A 22,066-nucleotide genomic window follows, 5' to 3' on the forward strand; every position below is an offset into this window, starting at 1 on the left:
TTCAGTGGTTTCACTAAACAGTTTAGTGTAAGAGTCAAGAATCTAGAGTAGAAGTCTAGCAGATGATTGGCATTTAAAGTATTTCTCTACTTAAAACTTGGAAAAAGGAAGAATATATTGCAGATTTCTATTTTTATTAAGACAGGTATAAGTACAGAAGAAATGAAAATTCAGAAGCACAGGGTTTCCTATTAGATTAAAGCTTGTTAGTCAGTAAAGGAAAGGGTTGATGTGATCCAAGAACAAGAGCAGCTATACATGATAACAGGCATCCACAGTCCCAGAACTTGAGAGGCAAAAGCAGGAGGATGGGCAGTGTGAATCTAATTGGAAAAAGAATCTGGAAAAGGAAGAGGAAGAAGAAGAAATAATCTATGAATTGCTAATTCTAAGCACACCTAGTCTGAGATTTGTCACAAATAACATACAATGATCTAGCAAATGTGTATCTTCATTGCTGTCCTAAATGAGATAGAGACAAAAAATTTCAAATTAGTAAATTATTAATAATAGTTAAGTGGAATCTCAAATTAATCCTCACACCATTGGTCATATTTGATTAAAAATATTTCCTAGAAAGTCAAGTCCTTCTCAGAATTGTTTTTTGGAGATAAAATTAATGTTTTTAATTAAAATATTTTCAGAATTCACATTAAAATAATTATACATATACTAAAAAATCACTGTATTATATTGTCAGAGAATACATTCTGAAAACTATAGTTTTGTTAGATCATTACAAATTGTTGGGTTACATATTTAAAGAAAATATAGGATATTATATAGTATCTGTATTAGGTTTCAGCAACAAATAAATCTCTAGATTTTTTTTAAGTGATATTTATTTTGAATTTGAGGAAACAGATTTTTTTGATAACACTCAAATGTTAAGAAATAGTCTAAGAAATCCAAACATTTAAATATATACTATAAATATATACAGTAATAAATAAAATGTTAAATGCATATGATCCAACAGTGTAAAATGCAGAATACTTTGATACCACTTTCTATTTGATTTAATTCTTATATTTTGGTTCAATTTTTGCTATAAATACATGACTAACATTCCTATACCATTAAACATTTCATTGAAAAAAATATTATTGCATTGAACTACATACAGTCCAAGAAATTTATTGAATAACCTAAAATAAGCTGCTTTGCATGTACAGTAGTGCAATTTACTTAGCCACAGTATAATCAAAATTGCTTTGAACAGAGAATACAAAGTAAAATGACTGGCTTAGACCATATTTCAGACCATCATTCAGTTTCCTTTAAATTAAGTACCATAGGATTCATAAGCTGGGACTGTACTATAGAGAGAGACACAACCAATCTACATTTCAACTATTTTAAAATCCCTCACACATTAAAGCAAATGACCATTTTACACAAGATTAGAAATCTTTTCTTGAAGTTGATTGTCTCAATATGTGATTTTTTAGAAAAAGAATACACTATAATAAACTTTGTATTTTCAACAAAGGTTAAGGTTTACAACTTGAGAATAAAGAGTATATTAAGAACATACACACAAACAAATGTACATATGCATTCACACATATTACATTTTGTTTTGACTTCCTGGCTTTTCTTGTTTGTTTCTAGCAAGGTACTCTTGATCTTGCTACTTAAGAGAGGTGGTAAATTGCAAAAATACAAAGTGACTTTGAGAAAGGAATTAAAAAAATTGAATTGGAAGTGTTTCTTCTTGTGTACAACTTCAGAGAATGAAAAATACTCCTTAGCTTATCTTGTGTATTGGCTTATTCTAAACCTAACCCATTTGGCCATTGCTCCCATTTCCAATACAAGCTTAAGCCTCCAAAGTACAATACTCATCATCAACTATACACTGAATAGAGGAGGTGTATAATATTTTTTTTTTGCTGGAATGAAATGATAACCTTTGAAAATCCTCTGACCTATGCTTCTGGCAGGAATAACTCCTATGTCAAATTTTTCATCTTACTGAAATGGTTCCTCTCTGAGTTACAAAGGGCAGCCACGCATTTCTTTGACCTCTGAATGAAGCTGATCACCAACTGCTTTTTACTAATGTGTGTTCTTAATAATGTGTCTGTTCATCAATGAGAGCACATTCTGCTTTAAGAGTCTGTCCAATTCAAGAACCTAACTTAAGCCTCTTCTTTAGCTTTGCTGAGGCAGAGAATAATTAGATCACATTCACACTTAAGTAGACTAGCTGAATAAACAGATATATGAGATATTGGTCTTTAAATTTTGGTTTTAGAAAGCTGGATCTGATATATCCAAGTTTTCCTTCAGAATATATAATAATCATCCTTAAAAATAATAGGGAATATTTTTAAGAAAAGATGTAGAGTTATACTGTAGTTTGATACTGTTTTCAATACCATCCCAGCAAAGTTCATAGAAAATTACCTCATATTTTCATCTAGAATCCTGGAATAATTGTGGTATTCCTGTCTGCAAACCATCTTGGTATTTCCAGTTACTGTTTTGAAGAACAGGTGTGTTTAGATAAAACTTCAAAGTAATATTAAAATTTTAGAAAACTGCATTGTTACTGTCCTTGTTTCTACAGAGAAAACTCATGCAAGAAGACAGTGAGGGCTTGCAATATGATCCTGAGTAATCTGAGGATTAAAAACTCCATCTAGTGAGAAACTTTTTAGGAAAAGTTCTTTTAAATGTGCCTCTACCCCGTGATAACAGAGATTCCATGGAGACCTGACAGAGACGGAGAAAGGTAGGCACCATCAAATCCATTTACTGAGAGGAAGACATTTCAGATCATTCTGGAAAATGTCTTCCTACAGGGTGATGGGGGATCAAAGCCTCAGGATTAGGAACTTTGTAAATCACTCTCCATTGTGTAATCACCTCTTGTATTTCATTGTTTATAACATGTGTAAAGGTGGACTTAGAACTCAGGGTAGAGGTGTTATAGCCCCCATTAATGCAATTTTTCTTGAAGAATTGGACAGTGATTAAGAAAATGAACTTTATTCATTTACCAGTTCATCACACAAATTGCTTATTTTCTTGAATCATGCCGGAATTCATTGAGGCCATATGAAAGTGGAATGACTCTGAATCTTTAAGGATAAAATATATAGACATATTTGTGTGTTCATGTATTCATATGTGAACATATGTATAAATATTTTACAGCCTTTTTCTACAGTATTTACCTTTAATTTATCTTGGTTCTTGAACAGATACAAGAAAAAAGCCCAATGACTGAGTGTAAAGAGTGAACTCACAAAAATCTTATCTCATAAATTTAACATTTATTAGAAAATTACTCAAATTGATTAACAAATAATTTGATGGATGTGATACTCAAAGAATGATCCATAAGAGTGTGTTCTAATGGCTCTAATTTAGAATTCAGAATATGGTTAGACTTCTTTTTGCTTTAGTTTTTCAAGGATGCATTCCTCCAAAAGGAGATGGAAACAGAAATCTGGTGTGACTGCTGACCTCATTATACTTTCCCTGATATGATGCCACAGGCTTTATAACTTGTCACCTTGAAGTACCAGTTATTTTTGTTTAAGTGACAACACCTTCCTTCTGTTGTATGAGGTGGCCTAGCCACTGAGCACTTCCATCATTTCTAGTGCAGGATGGAACAGTCATTTCCAAACTACCCACTTACACCGACCTAAGTACCCAGTAGAAAAGTCCCCTGGTTTAGCCATCTGAGATTCTGCATTGTCCCCAAGACAACTTAAGAATTAGTTGAGTGCTCTGTATTTTCTGTCATAAGACTTCTAGTGACTTTCGAGTTTACTCTGTCTTGGTTTTGTGCCATCTTTATAATCTGTTTGAGCAACTAATTTTCCACAATATATTTTGATCTTTTGGGCAAGTTATTATCTATCTTTCTAATAGGATTTCCATTATTTTTCTTTTTAAGAAGATTTACCCAAAAGGCACTACCTTTAATAGTTACTTTTGTGGAAATATATGCAAGTATAGAGCTTCTTGCTGTTTGATAAATGTCTATATTTCTTTTTTCTATTCATTTTAAATAGGCCAGGCTCTTCCCCTTTCTTATTCCAATAAAAGGTCCCATAAACAAATGTTTGGTGTTACATTGGTAAGTACATTTGTTCTTCATGTCAATATTTGAAATATATTCATTTTCTCTTTCTCTCCCTTCTTTTTATGTCTTCGGCTGCAAAGATTTCTACCATATATGAAGAAGCAGTTATTTAGTTTTCAACTGTATTGATGACATGAAGAATGATAATATTATGAAGAATAAGAAAAAATGGGCTAGAAGTGCTTCACCTGCCTGAAGTGAAATGCATGTATGTATTCAGGGAATGTAGATGCCTTTCTCCAGGTCTGAGTAAGAGATGCTCTTTTTTCCCGTGTGCCAAAGGTTACATCTTCACATCATTATCAGGTAGAGTCCACCTCCTGCCCTGTGAGTTTTATTTTTAGAAACCCATAGTTAAAGCAGATGTAAGTGATAGTTTTATAATTATAAGGATATTAAATTATACACCAAATAGATGACAGTTTACAAGTAATGCAAGAAGCAAAACTTCTATGGGCTAGGAACTCTTTTCAATAAATATTTGAAATTAAATAGGTGATAACTTGACTTACCCTCATAAAATTTATCCTTTCTGAGCCTCATGCTTTTTATTTCTGAACACAATGAAGTTTCTGAGTAGTAAAGAAAACTTAATGTTTTAGTGCTTATAATGTTTGAAAGAATTATTAATATGTATAAAATGTTATTATATGGATATTTTACTTTGTATTATCAAATACTAATAGTATCTTTTGTATGCTTTCTAATACAAAATTGAAATATTCTCAATTCCTGATGCTATTTATTCATACAGGCAATCTTGATACAGTAATATATAAAGTGAAGCAAAATGATCTTTCACAGAATTTCAGCAGCTGTAAAGTTACTTTGTGTAGTTGTTTTCTGCTTGTGTTAATCAGAATATCTCTTAGGCTCTATGAAAATATGTCAAAAGAAATTATTCTTAGTCAATGGTTCATTTTACTGACATTTTAATATTACCTGACAAATGAAACTGAAATTCACATTCATTACCACTCACTCATCAAATACTTCAATCATAGGGTCTTCTCTTGCTTCTTCATATTGGCGATGTGCCAGACTGTTTTCTTTTACCAGTTTTAGCATTAGTTGACAACTTATCTCAAAACACTCTTTAATACTTCCTAACATTTTCTTCCATCAGATCATTTTAATTTGCTCTAATTTTTTTCCCGGAACAAGTTCTTAAATGCTCCCATTTCTATTATGACAATTCCGTTTGTATTTATATATGAGTTACATTTGGACTTGGCACCATTATTTTAAACCTTATAGTAATGGGAGAGATGATATTAATGCATTGTTCTGTAGGTTGTGACAATTTGCATTATTTATTCATAAGATGAGTTGTAATAACTATTAGTTCAAGTGTACTGACATATTTAAGGCCTCTTTCATACTATTTAACTGTTGCATCTGGCTGGAGCAAGAGTGATGGAAAAGATCTTGACCTTGTAGCACTGGTTGGATTAAAGGATTCAAGTGGAAAATAGAAGTTGTGGCTGGATTTAAATGAGGACCAAACAATGTGGGGATAAACGCTGCAGGAGGCAGTGCCTGAAAAGCCATATGTGATGGGTGGAAGGGGGCCGCAGTCACTAAATGCAGGGGATGTCCTAGCAAAGTAGGGTGTGCAGGGATAATGGTTGGAGCCATGGTTGAAAATGAAAAAGGAGTCAAATGTGGCTGTGGCAGTGGGTGCAGATGAGCGATAGGGAGGGGACTGCTGTGGGAGCTTATGGAAGCAGAAACAGCGAAATGCTGCAGAAATGTGTGGTGGATGGTGGTAATGGATGTGTGCTGGTGAACCAGACCTGGCTGCGCAGCTGAGGGCGGAGAGAAGGCAGTGGGCCCTGCAGCAGGCAACACGCGGAGATGCTTCGACAGAAGCTGCTTCTGCATGTGCTGCTGGGCTTGCAGCTGGAGGAGCTTGTACTTATCTATTTCATCGGGAGAAAATGTTATGGGCTGTTGAATTAAAGGGGGAGAGAGAGATTTATGACACATTTCTAATTCATCTTCCACTTTGTCATGGTTCTGCATAGTTCTGTCATAGTAAGAGTTTATATTCCCCTCTACGTGATTCATAGACATGCTTACATCTTGTAAGTCTAGATTTATCTGGTCCTCTTTGGTCTCTGTTGAATCAGTTACACCAGTATATCTATTAGATGGAAAAGCACCAAGGAAATCATTTGGTACTGGGTCACAGCTTCCATGAAAAGGCTGGACTTCACTAATTGAAGATTTAGATTGCTCTTTTGTTGTCTGGTTCTTATTTCTGCTTAAAGGCTGGGAATTCATTGCTGCACGCTTTATGCCTTTGGAGAGATAATTATCACATTCAGTGTCTGGTAAAACAATAAAATTATTTTTTTGTGAGCTTTTGATTTTGTCTTTGTCAGAAGTCTTATGAATTACGATGCCTTTATCATTTCTCCTTTTGCCCATCTGTTGTCTCTTCTCTGAAAAAGGCAATGATGTTCTGTTACAGCTTGGTGGTCCAGGTTGAATTGTGTGTTGGATTTGTGAATGAGCCTCTGATTCTCTTAAACCACTGTTTGAAGAGAAGTCAAACTTCGTTGATTGCTCCTGACACTCCTTGGCTTTCACTCTTTCTAAAAGACCCTTGGCTGTCAGGGAAGGCCCTTCTCCATCTGGAATGTGTGACTGCGTGGTTTCTGAAGGGCCACCTACACAGCCCCTGAGAAGGTAATTGAGAGTGCTGGGGTTGCATTGTCTGCACTTGACTTTTCCCACATCACAAATGTGAAGGCTGGCAAAAGACTTTTGGCTTCTCTTGTTTTTATTTAAGCAGTAACCTCTCTGTCTCAAATACGAGCCTGATTTGCTGTGCTGAGGTCCTGGGCCATTAAAGGGCTTTTCACTATTTCTATCAAGGGAAACCTGTGAACTGGAATCACAATGGAAAATTCTTGTGGGTTTGGGCCCCGCAAATTGATGAGTTTTACCCAGTTTATATCTTTCTCTGCAATGACAGTTTCTGTGTTTTGACTGTTTTTTAGTTTTAAGTGAGTCCCGCAGTTTGCCATTCCCGTCTTTCTGGGTTTCTGACTGAGGACAGTTAGTGCTTACTGGCACGTCAGACAAGCAGAGGCAATTGTGCTTTCTGTGTTTCCACATGTGCCTTTCGACTGAGGCACACTCTGTCTTGCAAACATAGAGCAAACGACGGCTCCCACTGCTCCTGGACCGATGATTTGAACACATGTTTCTCCAGCTGGACATGTTTCTGGGAGAGTCTTCCCTTGTTCTGGGATGGTCACCCAGAGGTGGCTTTGGAGAACATCTGTCATAACTCGGTCTCCCACTCGTAGAAGCCCTGCTGGCCATGCTAACGTTGCAGCTATTTAAACTCTCACTGAGCCCCTTCGCATGTTCACTGTGACCCTCTGATGTATAAAGACTAAAATTCCAAGTATCTTGGTTTTCTCCTTCAAACTCTGCATGTGGACTGCAGGGATTCAGTTTATGCTTTTTAGTCCTAGAGATCTGAAGAGAGCATGGGAGACCCTCCTGAGCGTTATTTAGAATGGCCCTTTTGCAGCTTCGGCAGTGGATGTTTGAAGGTTCCTCCAATTCAATGTCATCAACATTATCTTTTCTTATGCCATCCTTTAGAGACAGATTAAAGCAAGCAGGCACTTCAGGACTTTTCATTTCCAAGTCTCGTAGACTATCATGTTCACTTGTACTAGAATCAGAATCATTGTGGCCCAAATTGTATTGTCTCTGGAACTTTTCCCAATCTGGGTTAGCTATAATCATCTTTGGCTTCAGAGATTGATTACCTTGGGTCGTTTTTTGTTGTTCTTTAATTAAACCTGAGACTTGGCTCTCTGTTTTTGGCTTCATTTCCAAAGCCTCTTTCTCCATTTCTGTTTTTACATTCTCTGAATTATGTTCATCCTTTGTGTTTCGAGAAAGTTTGAAATCAAAATATAATGGATTACAGCCATAGGATATGCAAGGTTCTGTTCTGGTAAAGAACAGAAGTTCTGTAGGCCACTGTAGAGTGGTGTGGCCATCCTTGCTCTGTACATGAAGGAAAGGCAATGATTTGGATTTTAGATCATGTGGACAATGTTCTCTGCAGTGCCTTTGCACGTTGTTGCTAACTCTTTCTGATTCGTCTAAAGACTTTGCTCGGTCTTCCATTCTGGAGTTAGAATTCAGATGTGCCCTCATCTTTTGTTCACTTGGCCCTGAAGGCAAAAACTCATCCAGACTTCCACACCAACTGTTATCACCGTGCTTGCAAATGTGTACTGGACTGGAGGATTCATTTGCTTGGCATGGGTGATTAATGCAATTTTCTGAAGTATCCTTCAGTGCATTCCCGATTTCTTTCTCTCTGCTGGAAAGAGTAAAATCTTTTTCTGAAAGATGGAGGTTAGGGTTAGAGAAAGAAGCATGAATGCCTGATGAATCTTTCAGCCTCTCATTAAGATATTCATTTTTGTTTTGTGACACTTTAGAGTTCATCGAGAAGGTGTTGTTTAAAACACCTTCCAGATGGCTGGGTGAGATGACACCTTCTTCCTTAGTAAGGTGTGGATCCTCATTTGCAAACCTGCAACACATGCATTTCTCTACTCTTTGTTTGACTTTAAAGGTGGGCGACTTGTTACAATCATGGGTGTCCTCTGTGTTCTCGCTGAAAACTGAGGCTGAGGATTCTAATTTTAGATAGGCTTTTTTTGAAAATGAAAATGAAACTCCTGTCCTGTGGTTTGCATTGCTGAGATCGGAAGATGTTTGTGTAATCCTGTTTCCAAACAGGAACCGCCTGTCTGGCTGTAGCTGTTGACGGTGTGGTGTGGGGAATCGCTGCTTGTCCAGAGTGCTTCTGGGGAGGTTCTTTCCCTTGAGAAGGAGGGCGCTCTTCATGCAGGAGACCTTTCTGCCATTCTTAACCTGGAAAATTCCCTGCTGGAGCTGCTTTTCCATTGCTATCCTGGGGGCTTTGTATGCTGGTCCATTTCCAGAAACACTGTAAATATAGTGAATATTTAAATGAGTAGGACATTAGCATTGGAATCAAATCTATATGCAAACAACATTCCATAGTATTTCTACAATGATTTGCTTTAATATTTATTGGTGAACGTTATTTTCTACAAAATCACCCTTTTATCATGCACATACAAGTCAGTATAACTGTTGTATGGCTATACTGAAATGCTCTGTTTAATTCTGTTATGTAGAAATGTAAAAAGCAATAACAAGTAACTATCTTATTTGAAAGCTACAAAACAAAGTAAAATAGAGCATTTACATCACAATATATTCCTCAGAACCTATGATCTTTAGAAATGCAGATTTAATATGTTTCATACTCTTCTAACCAGTACTTTCATGTTCGATAAGAAATTAAAATTTGCAAAGTGTAAAAATAGTTTCATTTGATTTTTCGGCATCTTCAGCACTCAATATTTAACCCTTCAACATCAAAAGTCCTTCCTGTTTACTTCTGTTGGAGCAGGGTGCTTAGTCATTACTCTTGTCAGCAGCTAGCTAATGAGTGCAGCAGCAGCAAGAAGCTGATGTGTTTCAAGCAGGCTCAGTGTTCCCAGGGATTTTCCTGTAGCTTCCCTTGCTTCTTACTCACAAGAACAACTTTATGCCAACTGTGCATTCTCCGTCTTTTGAGGTTTTTCGAGATTGTTGATTTTGCTGAAGTTCATTAATGATTTAAACAGAAAGCAGAAAATAAACATACATAGACAGGAACTTTGAGGTTAAAATTAGTCTTTTCACACCCTATCTGCTACCTCTTCCCTACAGTAATGCTGATGCTGACTGAGGAAAAGCAGCTACTACATCACTTTTCCAACAGCTTATTTGAAATGCCATTCTGTTGCTTTTCCCATGTGTCTGGACAGACATCTAACTTGTGTTGTCTATCTTAGAAATGCAGATTTAATATGTTTCATAGTCTTCTATGAAACTTCATTATTACTCATCATTTGTTTCTTGGCTATAAAATATTAAAACTTACACCCTTAAAACATATCATTTAAATTCTGAAGGACCGTGTTTTCAATAACTATCCTTATACCCACACAAAAATGTAGTTCTCAGTCTTCCTCAAAGAATCTTCTTTTTGTAACAGATGGAGATGATTACGGAAATTCATACCTGGTCAAAATTCAGAAAATAAGTGGCCCTGGGGTACTGAGCTCAATTTGATACACCCACAACCCAACACTCAGGGAATATCACAGAAGAGGGGGTATAGGTTGCAAGAGCCAGAGGATCAGGGCACGTGCTGTGGGATAGTGTCCTCTAGACATGATAGAGAAACTGTTTCCATGAAATCTCAACACTATGGCTGCATAAATAAGTCCTGTATAATGACAGCAGTTGACATGCCAACATGAATGGAGAAAATTTCACAAGACTCCACCTTAGGTAAAGAGATACAGGCAATCACTGACTTCTGAAAAGGGGAGAATCCATTTTCTGAAAGGAAAACTCCCCTGATGTGTTATCCAATCCCAGGTCATCAGCTCTAAACATAAGTATACAGGAACAACATGTAATGGACTCAGGACGAATGTTGGTACTCTACTGCTTGTAATCTCTTGCTTTAGTTGAAGGATAATTTTTGGTATCCAAAGTTTGCCTTACCCACACCATTGCATCTTTACAATACTACAACCTGTTATTTTATCTGCCCTTATGAATTTTATCTTACAAAATATAATTTTAGCCATTATTTATTTCACTATTATTTGAGATTATCTGTTCTCATCAGCGGCCGGGTAAAGCTTTATAATGATGGTATATTCCATTATTGTATGGAAATCAAATTTAAAAATTTTATAAAACAGCGACTTTTCCTTAATTGTTTCATAGTGAGGATTATGTATCCCCCCTCTCTGTTACAATAATCTTTTTGCTTTGATAATTTCACCATGCTTTTCCAAAAGGTTCATTTAATGTCACTAATGGAGAGAAGTATTCAAAGACAACATGTGGGCTATTGAATGCTATTTCAACCCAAACAAAAAGACCAAAAAGGTTTATTGAAGTTTTATTGGAACCTGGATGGAAAAGGACAAGGAATGACAAAATTGTGACTCTCAATTTTGTTTTCGTGACAAGCAGATATCTCTCCACATTTGTGACATTTTTTGGATTAAGCACTATCTATGCTACCTAATTGATAAGTTTGCTTCTTCTGAAAATCAGTCAATTTTCTATTATTGGTATTATACTCAACAGAAAGTATTCAAATTCTCATGGGAGAATATTAACATTTCTTCTTCCAAATTGCAATCAAATATGGATATTTACTATTTCTAAATTATGTTTCATTTAATTTTAAAATAAAAATATAGTTAGTTATTTGAGTATGTGAGTAAATGTATGTGGGTGAATATACCATGGTGCACATGGGGATGTCAAATAGATATACGCATATAATATGAAATTGTTAGTATAATAAAACTCATTGACATATTTACCACAACACATAATTACCTATGTGTGTGTGTGTGTTAAAAACAACTTAATATTGTATATCTTAGCAAATTTCTAGTACAGACTACAATAATTATTACTATGTATAGTCTCCAGGCTCTACATCAGATCTCAAGAATGTATATGAATATGCATTGACTTTCCATTTCCCTAGCCCCTCATCCCTATCAGTGAATGCTCCTACTTCTGTAATTTTTCATAGTTAACACATTTGTTCTTTCATTTTCTTCTTTGAAATTATTTCTAGTTTCAGTGATTTTAAAATAATTATTTTTATTTGTAATACCCAGTAAGAAAGCGACTATAGAATTAACCATTTAACTCTTACTATTGTATTTTCATCCCAATATTGTCCTCGATTTCTAACACAAAGTAACTTCATAAATATACAATTTGTCTCCTATGGGGGAAAACATACTTTTCAAACAGAAAAAAAAATGTGCCAAAACAAAATGAGTGTGTGTGTGTGTGTGTGTGTGTGTGTGTGTGTGTGTGTGTGTGTGTGTGTTGCATTCTGGTTCTTATATGGTGAGTTTCTGTTTTCAGAATCAACATCACTAACATTTCTCAAATGTTGCAAAATCATCCATAAGTTGTACTGAACTTAGGTTTTTACGTAGAAGTTTCTGTTTGGAAAGTGAGCACCTCCCAATGCAATAGATGCTTTCACTGGAGACCCCAGTTGAGGGAATCTGTCCAAGAGAAGATGGAAGCAGGCTGTCTGTGTGAAACTTATAGCCAGTTTCTGCCAATATTTGTTTATCTATTGGATCCAAGTCTTCTGATTACTGCTAATTCACCTTTCTTTTCCACACGAAGAATCATGTGATTTGGATCATTCTCCACAGAGAGAATCAGTTTCTACAGGGTTAATTGTATGATGCTGGAAGTCAGATGTGAGTAAACAGGGCAAGACACAGCACAGAAAGAAACACAAAATACTCATGAAAGGCCTGCATACCAGGGTCAGATTTTCCAGGCTTCTCAGGAAATGTGAGTGAGGCTAACAGACCAAAGGCACATTGTCCAGGAAAGAGGCCATGATATTCTTTAGTGGTCATTTCATTTTTAATTTTCATGCCTCACTCCTGCTTCAACAACGAAAATATTTTATAACTCTAAGTGACTTCTGTTAGGGCATTAGGCTGTGATGCAAATAGAGCAGTTGGGGAGTAATAAAAAGGAAGAAACAATCTTCATGATTTGAAATTGTGTGTTCAGAAAGCTGAACACATATCTTTTCCAGTAGGACACATTCAGGCCTACAGAGTGGTTACATTAGAGTGTGTTTGATACATCAGGTTTCCTGATAGATAAGCTAACTTAATAGAGTGGACATTTTTATCTGGAAGACCTTACCAGGTAACCACAGCAACTAAGAAATTTAACAACAGGGTCATCATCATTACTACTGCATCATCTGTGAGACCATCATGCCCTCACTGCCACCATCATCAACATTCCTCTGATCCTTTCCATCGGGGGAAGGATGTGGATGTGTAGTTACTTTCACAGTAAAGACAATGATGACGACAATGCTTGTGAGGGCAACTCAGATTTGCTGCTGAACAAGGCAAATCTGGTCTGGCCTGTGAAGACTGTTTTCGAGGATTTTTTTTTCTTCCCCATTTATTATTATTTAATTTACTGTGTCCTGTAACTAATCATGCAGAAACTGAAATGTGATCTAAATGTTTTCCTGTATGTTACACTAATGAACACAGGAGTTAGTGTTCTAAGCCCAATTTCAGCAGATCTGATTTGTTATTAATACTAATTCATTACTGTGTTCAAATAACATGAGTTCCTCATTTTATAGACTGGTAGAAAGATCAGTGCCCAATACAGTGTCTACTTTTCTTATTGTGTGGGCCCTCCCAGGAAAATCTCTTTACATTAATCTAATCTCTGTACACATGTAGTATAGTACCTTTAATTCACTTTTATCTTACATTTTTAGAATTTTAATATTATCATATATTTGATGTTAATAAACACATTCTAAACATTGCATACATGCAAATATTGTAAAATTGTTACTGCCACCATTTCCATGAATAATTGGCCAACAATCATAAGTATTTCCTAATGATAATATTTCAAGTCTAATATTTTATGATAATATAACTGAACCATTCACTCTTATTATTTTATATTGTTTTCCATTTAAACAATAGGACTTTAAATTCTGGCAGAGCTATAAATTCATAATTCACCAGGTTGCCGTCAACCATATTAATTAGTTATGTTACTGTTACACATTATGTTTCATATTAGCACAATTCACAATCTGCAAAGTTAATTGCATTCCAGGTAACAACTTTGCATCATTCAGTGGCTGCAAGCTTTTTTAAAATTGTCAATTTTCAGTTACAAGTATGTATTAGTGTAATGCTTGTTATGGTATAATTATCAATTAAAATGACACTGTGAGGTAAATTTAACCACATTAATTATATTTTGTTTGTCTGCCAGACAATGTTAGTGTCATTTATTGTAGAATCAAGTGTGAACAAGGGAATATACAGTACATGTATTTTCCACCCCAAAGCTACATTGTTATTTATAGTTTAAAAACTATCATTGTAGATGCTTGAAGCAGAGTAGTGTTTGCCAGACATGACATCAAAGTTTCAAATATGAATACACATCAGCTGGAACTGTACACAGAGTGTTTACACAAGATCAAGGCAGCCGAATTCCCAAGCTGGACTGGGGAGGGGCTCATGAGGCCCCATCCCTATCTGAGGAGCTATTGGTAATCGATGGCTGCTGGAAAACAGAGAGTCAGTTTTCTTCAGGGATGTGGGTCCTATGAAAATACCCATCCTTGATCTGTTAGATGAAAAAATGACCCCACGTGCATGTACACACAGGGAGCACTATAAAGTATTTAAATGTAGATGTGTATATATAGGGGGAACATACGAACTTGGTAAGGAAAAGTGTGAACAGAGGAGTTGGGGAGGGAGAAAATGGAGGTTGGATTTGATCCAACATATTGTACTTTAAACATTAAACATATTATATGCATGTATGAACATTAAATAAAATATTTTAAGAGCTATCATTATAAAACAAATTACTGTGGAATTATGTCAGAACAAGTCAAGCTAGAACAGATGACAGTTTATTAGAATTGTTCCCTGGATCGCTTCATTAAACAGGGTAATAAGTTAACAACATCAGGAAGAAAAAAAAATCAAATGACAAAATTACTAATTTACAAACCATTAACAATTAAAAGTTTGCCTTCAGGCATATTTGTTGATTAATGTTAATTTTATATTGTTGTGGGGAACCAAGTAGATTCATTATTGAAATTCCCCAGGACACGGGAAAAGTGTGGACCACCCAATCCCCTCTACTTCTTACCACTCAGATTGCTGCCGCAGTTCGGCCAGCTGATGGAGTCGCTTAAGTGCTTTTTCTTGTTTCTTCTCATCTTTCCATGACTTGGAAGCCACGTTTCGAGCAAATTCTCGTTGCTTTAATTCCTTCAATCTCTATAGAAAAGAATCAAGCAGAAAGGAAACTATAAATAAGTAAAACATGCTTTTCTGTCTACAGAGCCTTAATTAAACATGGTCCTGAATACAAAGGTGTCTTTTGGGATATGGAGAGAAAAAGCATTTCCTCCAGTGTTTTTCTCTGCTCCAAGATAAATGTAGTAGATACATGCAGTTGTTGACTAGGCTGTTCCTCAAAGCTTGTCAAAGTCAATCCCAGAGTGTGCTGGAAAGCTGGGACCTGGTCCTTGGTAGAATCACCCTGACTGCACAGCTGACTCATTTGTGTCTGTGAGAATGAAAAAAATGAATTCATGTGCTATCGGCAAAGAGAGAGAAGGCCAGAGCTTACACATTCCTACCTAGATCCTCCCCATAAAGATGATGCTGATTCAATAAACTGAGTGGAATGAATTTCTCTCAGTAAATTGCTTCTATTACCAAATCTAGGTCTATGTGGGATTTTAAACCATTTTTAGTTGGCAGAGCGAGATGCAAAGAAATGGTTAGGAATTTAAACTCAGAATAGTAGTTTGGCCTTATTCATTTAAATTAACTTGAAACACTTTTAATGATTATTCTCTAAAACAATTGGTTTATAGGCACATTTTTATTGCCTGTTTGGATCTTTCCTTCAGAAACTGCCGCACAGCACACCTACCAACATTGTATGTATTGAGAAACAGACAACATCAAACTAGCATCGTGAAGCTTGGGGCTTAATGCTCAATTGGAAGGTACTGGAAGATTAGCCTTTCTTAACTCTCACAAGATGTTAAATAGTTTAAAATCTGTGTCCACTTTTAATTTTTCATATCAGGTATAAGATCCTCCTGAGTTAAGGAAAAATCTACAAACTATCATTAATCTGGTAGCAGAGTATTTCCTACACATAACGCAAAGCCCAAAATCTTTAATGATCATTAGCTTCATTCTCGAAAAGAACATTGTCATAGAAGATAGTGGCCAGGCAACCATATCTAAAATGGATACCTAAAGGAGGTAGACCAGCCTTTTTAAAGGAGAATATTCTGAGTACAAAGAACAAAAGAACATAGAACTGGCAATGGGCACAGGGAATACAATATTCAATCTGAATTCAATTTTAATAAATGCTTTGGATATTTCTAAGCAAAAAAAGAAAAAATAAGAGAAAAGAAAAGGCCCCAAGAATTAAAGTATGCCTTCCCCTGCACCCAGAAAACAAAACAAAAAACAACAACAAAAAGATCAATAGTTCCCAAGTACAGCTAAACATCAGGGTGTGACCATGAAGGAGATGACAGCCTGTATCTGATATTTATACTTCCTCCAACCCCACATGCTTTATAATAACTCTAGGATTACAGTGAATACTTACCTGATGAGAAAACACTCTTGGAAATTATTTTGCATATTTTAAGAGGATACATAAGTTTCACTTTAACTATGTTGAAGAAAGGAGCTGGCTTTCTTTGGTGAAGATGGCATTTTTACTCTTGGTTCATAGATGTAATAAAAAAATCCTCCATATTTATTTAATATTTGGTATTACCAGCACATAAAAGTTTTATAATTGTGGAAGTTGATTCATTTATTTATATTTGATCACTTAAGATTAGAATATTATTTGGAACTTTGGTATATATTTGTTTTTTCCATTAGTTCCAAGATTCTGGGATACTTCTATTTCTTAATTAGAAAAACTTTCATATTTTCTTTCATTCAGTCTCATCTTTCAATAAATAAATGCTATAAGCTGCTCTTATGGAGTACAAATTATACAAACCAATTATTTTCCCTTCCACAAAGACAAATAATTGAACCCATATTACTCACAAGAAAATGCTCTGTCCCTTCATTTTAAATAGCACACAAAACACACTTTGGAAGTCTACAAAAATAATTAAGATAGTTCTTTTGTTATGGAAATCATAAAAGTGAAATATTTTTGTAGGAACAAAGAAACCTGGAAACATAAATTTTGTATAACATCTAGCCAAATTTATCTCAGCCAGTTGGTAGTGCTCAAGCTTATACAGAGAAAGGAAAGAAGGAAGGGAGGGAAGAAGGAAGTAACCATGTAAAGAATTAAAGGAAATAAATACTACCGTCCACATAAGGTCTCAATTCATTCAGGTTCTCACCAAGAGAACTGAGATAATATATGATGGGTTGAGTAAAGAACTCAGGAAACTCATCATCAGTAGAGTAATTAGCTCTGTTGAGTACTACATTGGATTTACCTAATACATGATAAAAGCAAGGAATAAAAGAATAGTGGATTACAATCTATTTACCTGAATGATAGGCAGTTATAAAACAAGCAAACAAACAACAACAAAAAACTAAACAAACAAAAATCCTAAAATAATATATGAAATAAGAGGTGTAACTAACACCAAAGACCTTTTGAAAAAAGTCCTAAGAAAACCTACTATTGTAAAAGCTTCCTAAAGCTTTTATATATTAAATGGACTTACTCATTAATAGAGCAGGGGCACAATGCTCTCACTAGATATCACAGGCAGGCAAATAAAAAGCCCAGGGGCAAGAGTGGGTTACCTCTTTGGGAGTTGTTGGTCAGCAGGGCCCCATTTACTCCCACAAATTACAGTCTATTGCTGTTTTTCCTGGTTACCATCTAGAACGTGACAAGAAAAGTCTACTGCTGAAGATACCACAACTTGAATCATAGAATATAGAGAAGTAAAGCTGGTACTGGCCTAGAAGTTCCTACTGCCTAGCTTTCATAATTCTAAAAGGCGATACGAACACTCCCAATAAGAATAAACACCTGTCTTATCCTGCTGTGAAATCTTTAACTATGATGATGATTGGCATGGCAAGATATACCCACTGATGCAAAGGTGGGAAAAATGTTATGGAAGTAAACAAACACTTTCTGATTGAATTTAAGATCAGCTCTGCAAGATGGAATCTATGCTACATAACATCTTTACTGAGGCCAAGAACCTATGGCTAGATAGATAGGCCCTAAGAAAAATTTACTATTATTCTGCTAAATAGACACAGTATTAAACTACCTTCTAATGATTTATTGCTATAGACATATACTAGTTCACTTGTCAACCTTCATCAAGAACTCTCCTTTTAACAAATACTTGTTAACACAGAGATCCACATTTGTCAAGGTGCAGAAAATAAGAAGGGAACATATATATCATAACCTTACCTTCAAAGTTTAGTGATCATCACAGAGAGGGGAAGAAATTATCATAAGATCCAGAGGCAATGGCTGATAACAACCAAATGTGTTTTATGGACATGACAAGATAGTTGCAAATATGAATTCACAGAGGTTATGATAGCGTACCCAAGACCTGGACAAGCTTAAGCCAGATAAAATCCCAGCATGGAGATGTGAGGTAGATATGAAGTTTCAACACTAGCCAAAAAGCTATTGACATTGATAGTTACTGGCAAAGGGACAGCCAGTTTAGTTTAGGGGCCTGATACACACAGGGAGTCTGTACTCTTATGGAAGGCCCTAACACCAGAAGAATTGTGAAATCATAGATTAAGCTTGATCACCTTTTTTTAATTAAAGAAAATATTAAGTAATGGATAGGAAATTTGGTGACTGAGGTTAATATGTAAAAAAAAAATCACTGTATGAAACTCTCAAAGAATTAATAAAATATTAAAAAGGATTGCAATGAATTGTTTTTAAATTTTCAGGGTAATATTAAGATAGGACTCTATATAAAAAGAAATACCTCTTTATAAATAGTTAAATATAAATATAGTCAGACATGCAAAGCTGAAAGAATTCATTACTTTTAGACACAAATAAGAAGTGGTAACAGGTATCTTGAAGTAAAGATGAAAATGATATCAGAAACATTTACTCCTAAGAACAAACTGGAAAAGATCTGTGGCAATATTTAATATCCTTGTGATGCTTTCTATTATTACACTGTTAGGTTTTGATGTTTACAGAAATTGTATAAATAAAATGAGAAGCAATGGCATTGAGTCTGGGAAGAGTGAAATTTCAATGTACTGTTGAAATTTTTCTTCCTTATGTATGAAGCAATATATTACCAATCAAAAGCAGACTGTTAAGTTAAAGAAATGCACTATAAATTACATAACATCTATTAAACTGATTAATTGTTTTTATGCAATTGACACAAAGGAGATATAAAGGAATGATTAATTTTTTAATCCAAAAAAAGAAAAATAATAAAAGTGAAAGCATAACAAATGGAACTCTAAAAGAAATCATAAGATAACTAGAATTCAAATGTATCAATAATTAAGCATCCTAAACAGCAAAATGAAAAGGAATTGAGTATCAATAAAAGAGTGAGATCTTATAGACAACAGAACATTATTCATTCACAAAGAGAATGACATTTCAGCCACACAGATGGAGAACAATGAGCAATGGGAAATAAACCTGGCAAACAAAGGCAAATTCTCTTCAATATCACTCATATGCAGAATATAAAATAGTCAATGTCCTAGAAGTTGAATAAAGAATGATGGTTATCAGAGTCTGGGAAGAGTTGATGTGGTAGTTGAAATAAAAATGGCTCCCATAGGCTCATGTATTTGAATGCTTAGTCATGAGTGTGTGGCACTATTTAGACAGATAAGTAGGGGTGAACTTATTGGGGTATGTGAGGTCTTGTTGGAGGAAGTTTGTGACTGGGGATGGGCTTTGAGATTTTAGAAGACTAAGCCTGGCCCAGTGGCTCTCTTTCCTGGCTGCTTGTGGATCCAGATGTAGAACTCTTTACTACTTCTCCAGTGCCATGTCCACCATGTGCCTGGCCATGATGAAAATAGAGTAACCTCAGAAACTGTATGCAAGCCCCAATTAAATGTTTTTTTGTTATAATAGTTGCTATGCTCATGAGTGTTTCTTCTCAGCAATAAAACTCTGATGTCTTAGGGTTTCTGTTGCTGTGAAGAGACACTGGAACCACAGCAACTGTTATAAAGGAAAACATTTAATTGCTTAGAGTTTGGAGGTTTAGTCCATTATCATCATAGAAGGTTGTGGCAGCATGCAGGCAGACATGGTGCTGGAGAAGGAGTTGAGAGTAATTAATACATTTTGGGCTGCAAGAAACAGGAAATACAGTGCAGCAACAGGATGTGCAGGAAGAGTCCCAGTGAGGGCCCAGCATCAATGGTATAGCAGAGACTAGGGGCCTTAACCAAACCAATAAATCTTTGTGATGAACTCCTGCTTTTAAAAATAATCTATGGGTAAAGGGGTTTGTGACTCACTGTATTATACTGCAGCTTCCATGACGAGATTCTCTTTCTTTCTTTATTTTCTGCCTTTCTTCTCTTAAATTTCATTTTGCTATTTTTGTTTTGTTTTGTTTTGTTTTGTTTTTTTGTTTTTTTTTTGAAGGGGGATGGTTGAGATCTGGAGCATGATGTGGAGACATGATGTGAAAGACAATAAGAATAAATAAAAAGAAAGTTTTAAAAAAAGAATAAAGTTTAAAAAAAAGAATAACTCCCCTTGGGCCTAGAAGGGGACCTGCCCCATGGTCAGAACCTGGGGCCAAGTTGGGCAGGTCTTCCCGGAGTGGCTGGTGCCCAGGGATGGGGTCCGGGTTGGGCCCAGATACTCACCTCTGGTCCAGAAGGGAAGTTGGGGGCAGGATGGGAGCTGGGGGCCGGTCTCTAAGTCTCAGGAAGTGGCTGGGGTCTCGGGCAGATGGGCTTGGGGGCAGGGCATGGAGATTGCAGGGGCTGCCAGGGGGCTTGGAGAAGGGGATCCTTACCCTTGGGGCTAGAAGGGGACCTGCCCGGTGGCCAGAACCTGGGGCCAAGTTGGGCAGGTCTTCCCGGAGTGGCTGGTGCCCAGGGATGCGGTCCGGGTTGGAGCTAAAGAGGCCCACAGAAATCCACAAAGATACCCCCACAAAAGACTGCTGGCAATGGTCGAGAGACAGCCGGGACTGACCTACTCTGGTGATGAGATGGCCAAACACCCCAATAGTTGGGCCAGAAACCCCATCCAAGGACTGAGGAATCTGGATGCAGACATCCACAGCTAAGCCCCGGGTGGAGCACTGGGAGTCTAATTAGTGAGAAAGAGGAGGGTTTATATGAGCAAGAATTGTTGGAACCAAGGTTGGATAAAGCACAGGGACAAATAACCAAATGAATGGAAACACATGAACTATGGACCAAAGGCTGAGGGGCCCACAACTGGATCAGGCCTTCTGAATAGGTGAGACAGTTGATTGGTTTGATCTGTTTGGGAGGCATCTAGGCAGTGGTACCAGGTCCTGGGCTCATTGCATGAGTTAGCTGTTTGAAACCTGGGACTTATGCAGGGACACTTGGCTCAATCTGGGAGGAGGGGACTGGACCTGCCTGGACTGAGTCTATCAGGTCGATCCCAGTCCTCGGGGGAGACCTTGATCTGGAGGAGGTGGGAATGGGAGGTGGGCTGGGGGGGAGGAGAGGGGGCAGGAAGGCAGAGAACAAGGGAATCTGTGGCTATTATGTAGAACTGAATAGTATTGTAAAATAAAATTAAAAAAAATGTTTTAAATGCCAAAGGAAAAAAAAAAAAGAAAAAAAGAATAACTCCAGTTTCCAAGGAGGGGAAAAAAAGAACAAATCCAGTTTTCAAGAGGGAAGGAGAGAAGAAAAGAAACAGAAAGTGAACTAGCTGTAGCTTGAGCATATTGGACCTCAAAGCCCACGCCAAATTGACACATTTCCTCCAAAAGGCTACTCCTAGGTCAAGGCCACATCTCCTAATAGTGCCATTCCCTATGAACTTATAGGGGCCAATACATTTAAACTACTACATTCCACTTCTTGTAACTGTAATATAATGCACAATGCATTTAGTACAACTTCAAAAATCCCCATAGTCTATTACAGTCTCAACAATGTTTTAAAGTCCAAAGTTCAAAGTTTCTTCTGAGATTCATGCAATCTCTTAATTGTAATCCCCTATATCAAAATAAAAAAA

The 22,066-nt window shown here is 36.3% G+C and overlaps 1 protein-coding gene across 3 annotated transcripts in view; it reads right to left on the reverse strand.

The window, feature by feature from the left end:
• Nucleotides 1-691: 691 nt before the first annotated feature.
• Nucleotides 692-22,066, reverse strand: part of Znf804b (zinc finger protein 804B) — a 522,342-nt gene continuing 500,967 nt past the window's right edge. For all 3 annotated transcript variants that reach the window (XM_076566276.1, XM_076566277.1, XM_076566278.1), the window contains 2 exons: nucleotides 14,972-15,102; nucleotides 692-9,101 (listed from right to left, as the gene is read on the reverse strand). In XM_076566276.1, coding sequence (XP_076422391.1) covers nucleotides 5,447-9,101; nucleotides 14,972-15,102 — 3,786 coding nt within the window. In that variant the 3' untranslated portion in view covers nucleotides 692-5,446. The remainder of the gene's footprint in view (nucleotides 9,102-14,971; nucleotides 15,103-22,066) is intronic.

Source organism: Peromyscus maniculatus, chromosome 3 (genome assembly GCF_049852395.1).
Source record: "Peromyscus maniculatus bairdii isolate BWxNUB_F1_BW_parent chromosome 3, HU_Pman_BW_mat_3.1, whole genome shotgun sequence".
NCBI lineage: Eukaryota > Metazoa > Chordata > Mammalia > Rodentia > Cricetidae > Peromyscus > Peromyscus maniculatus.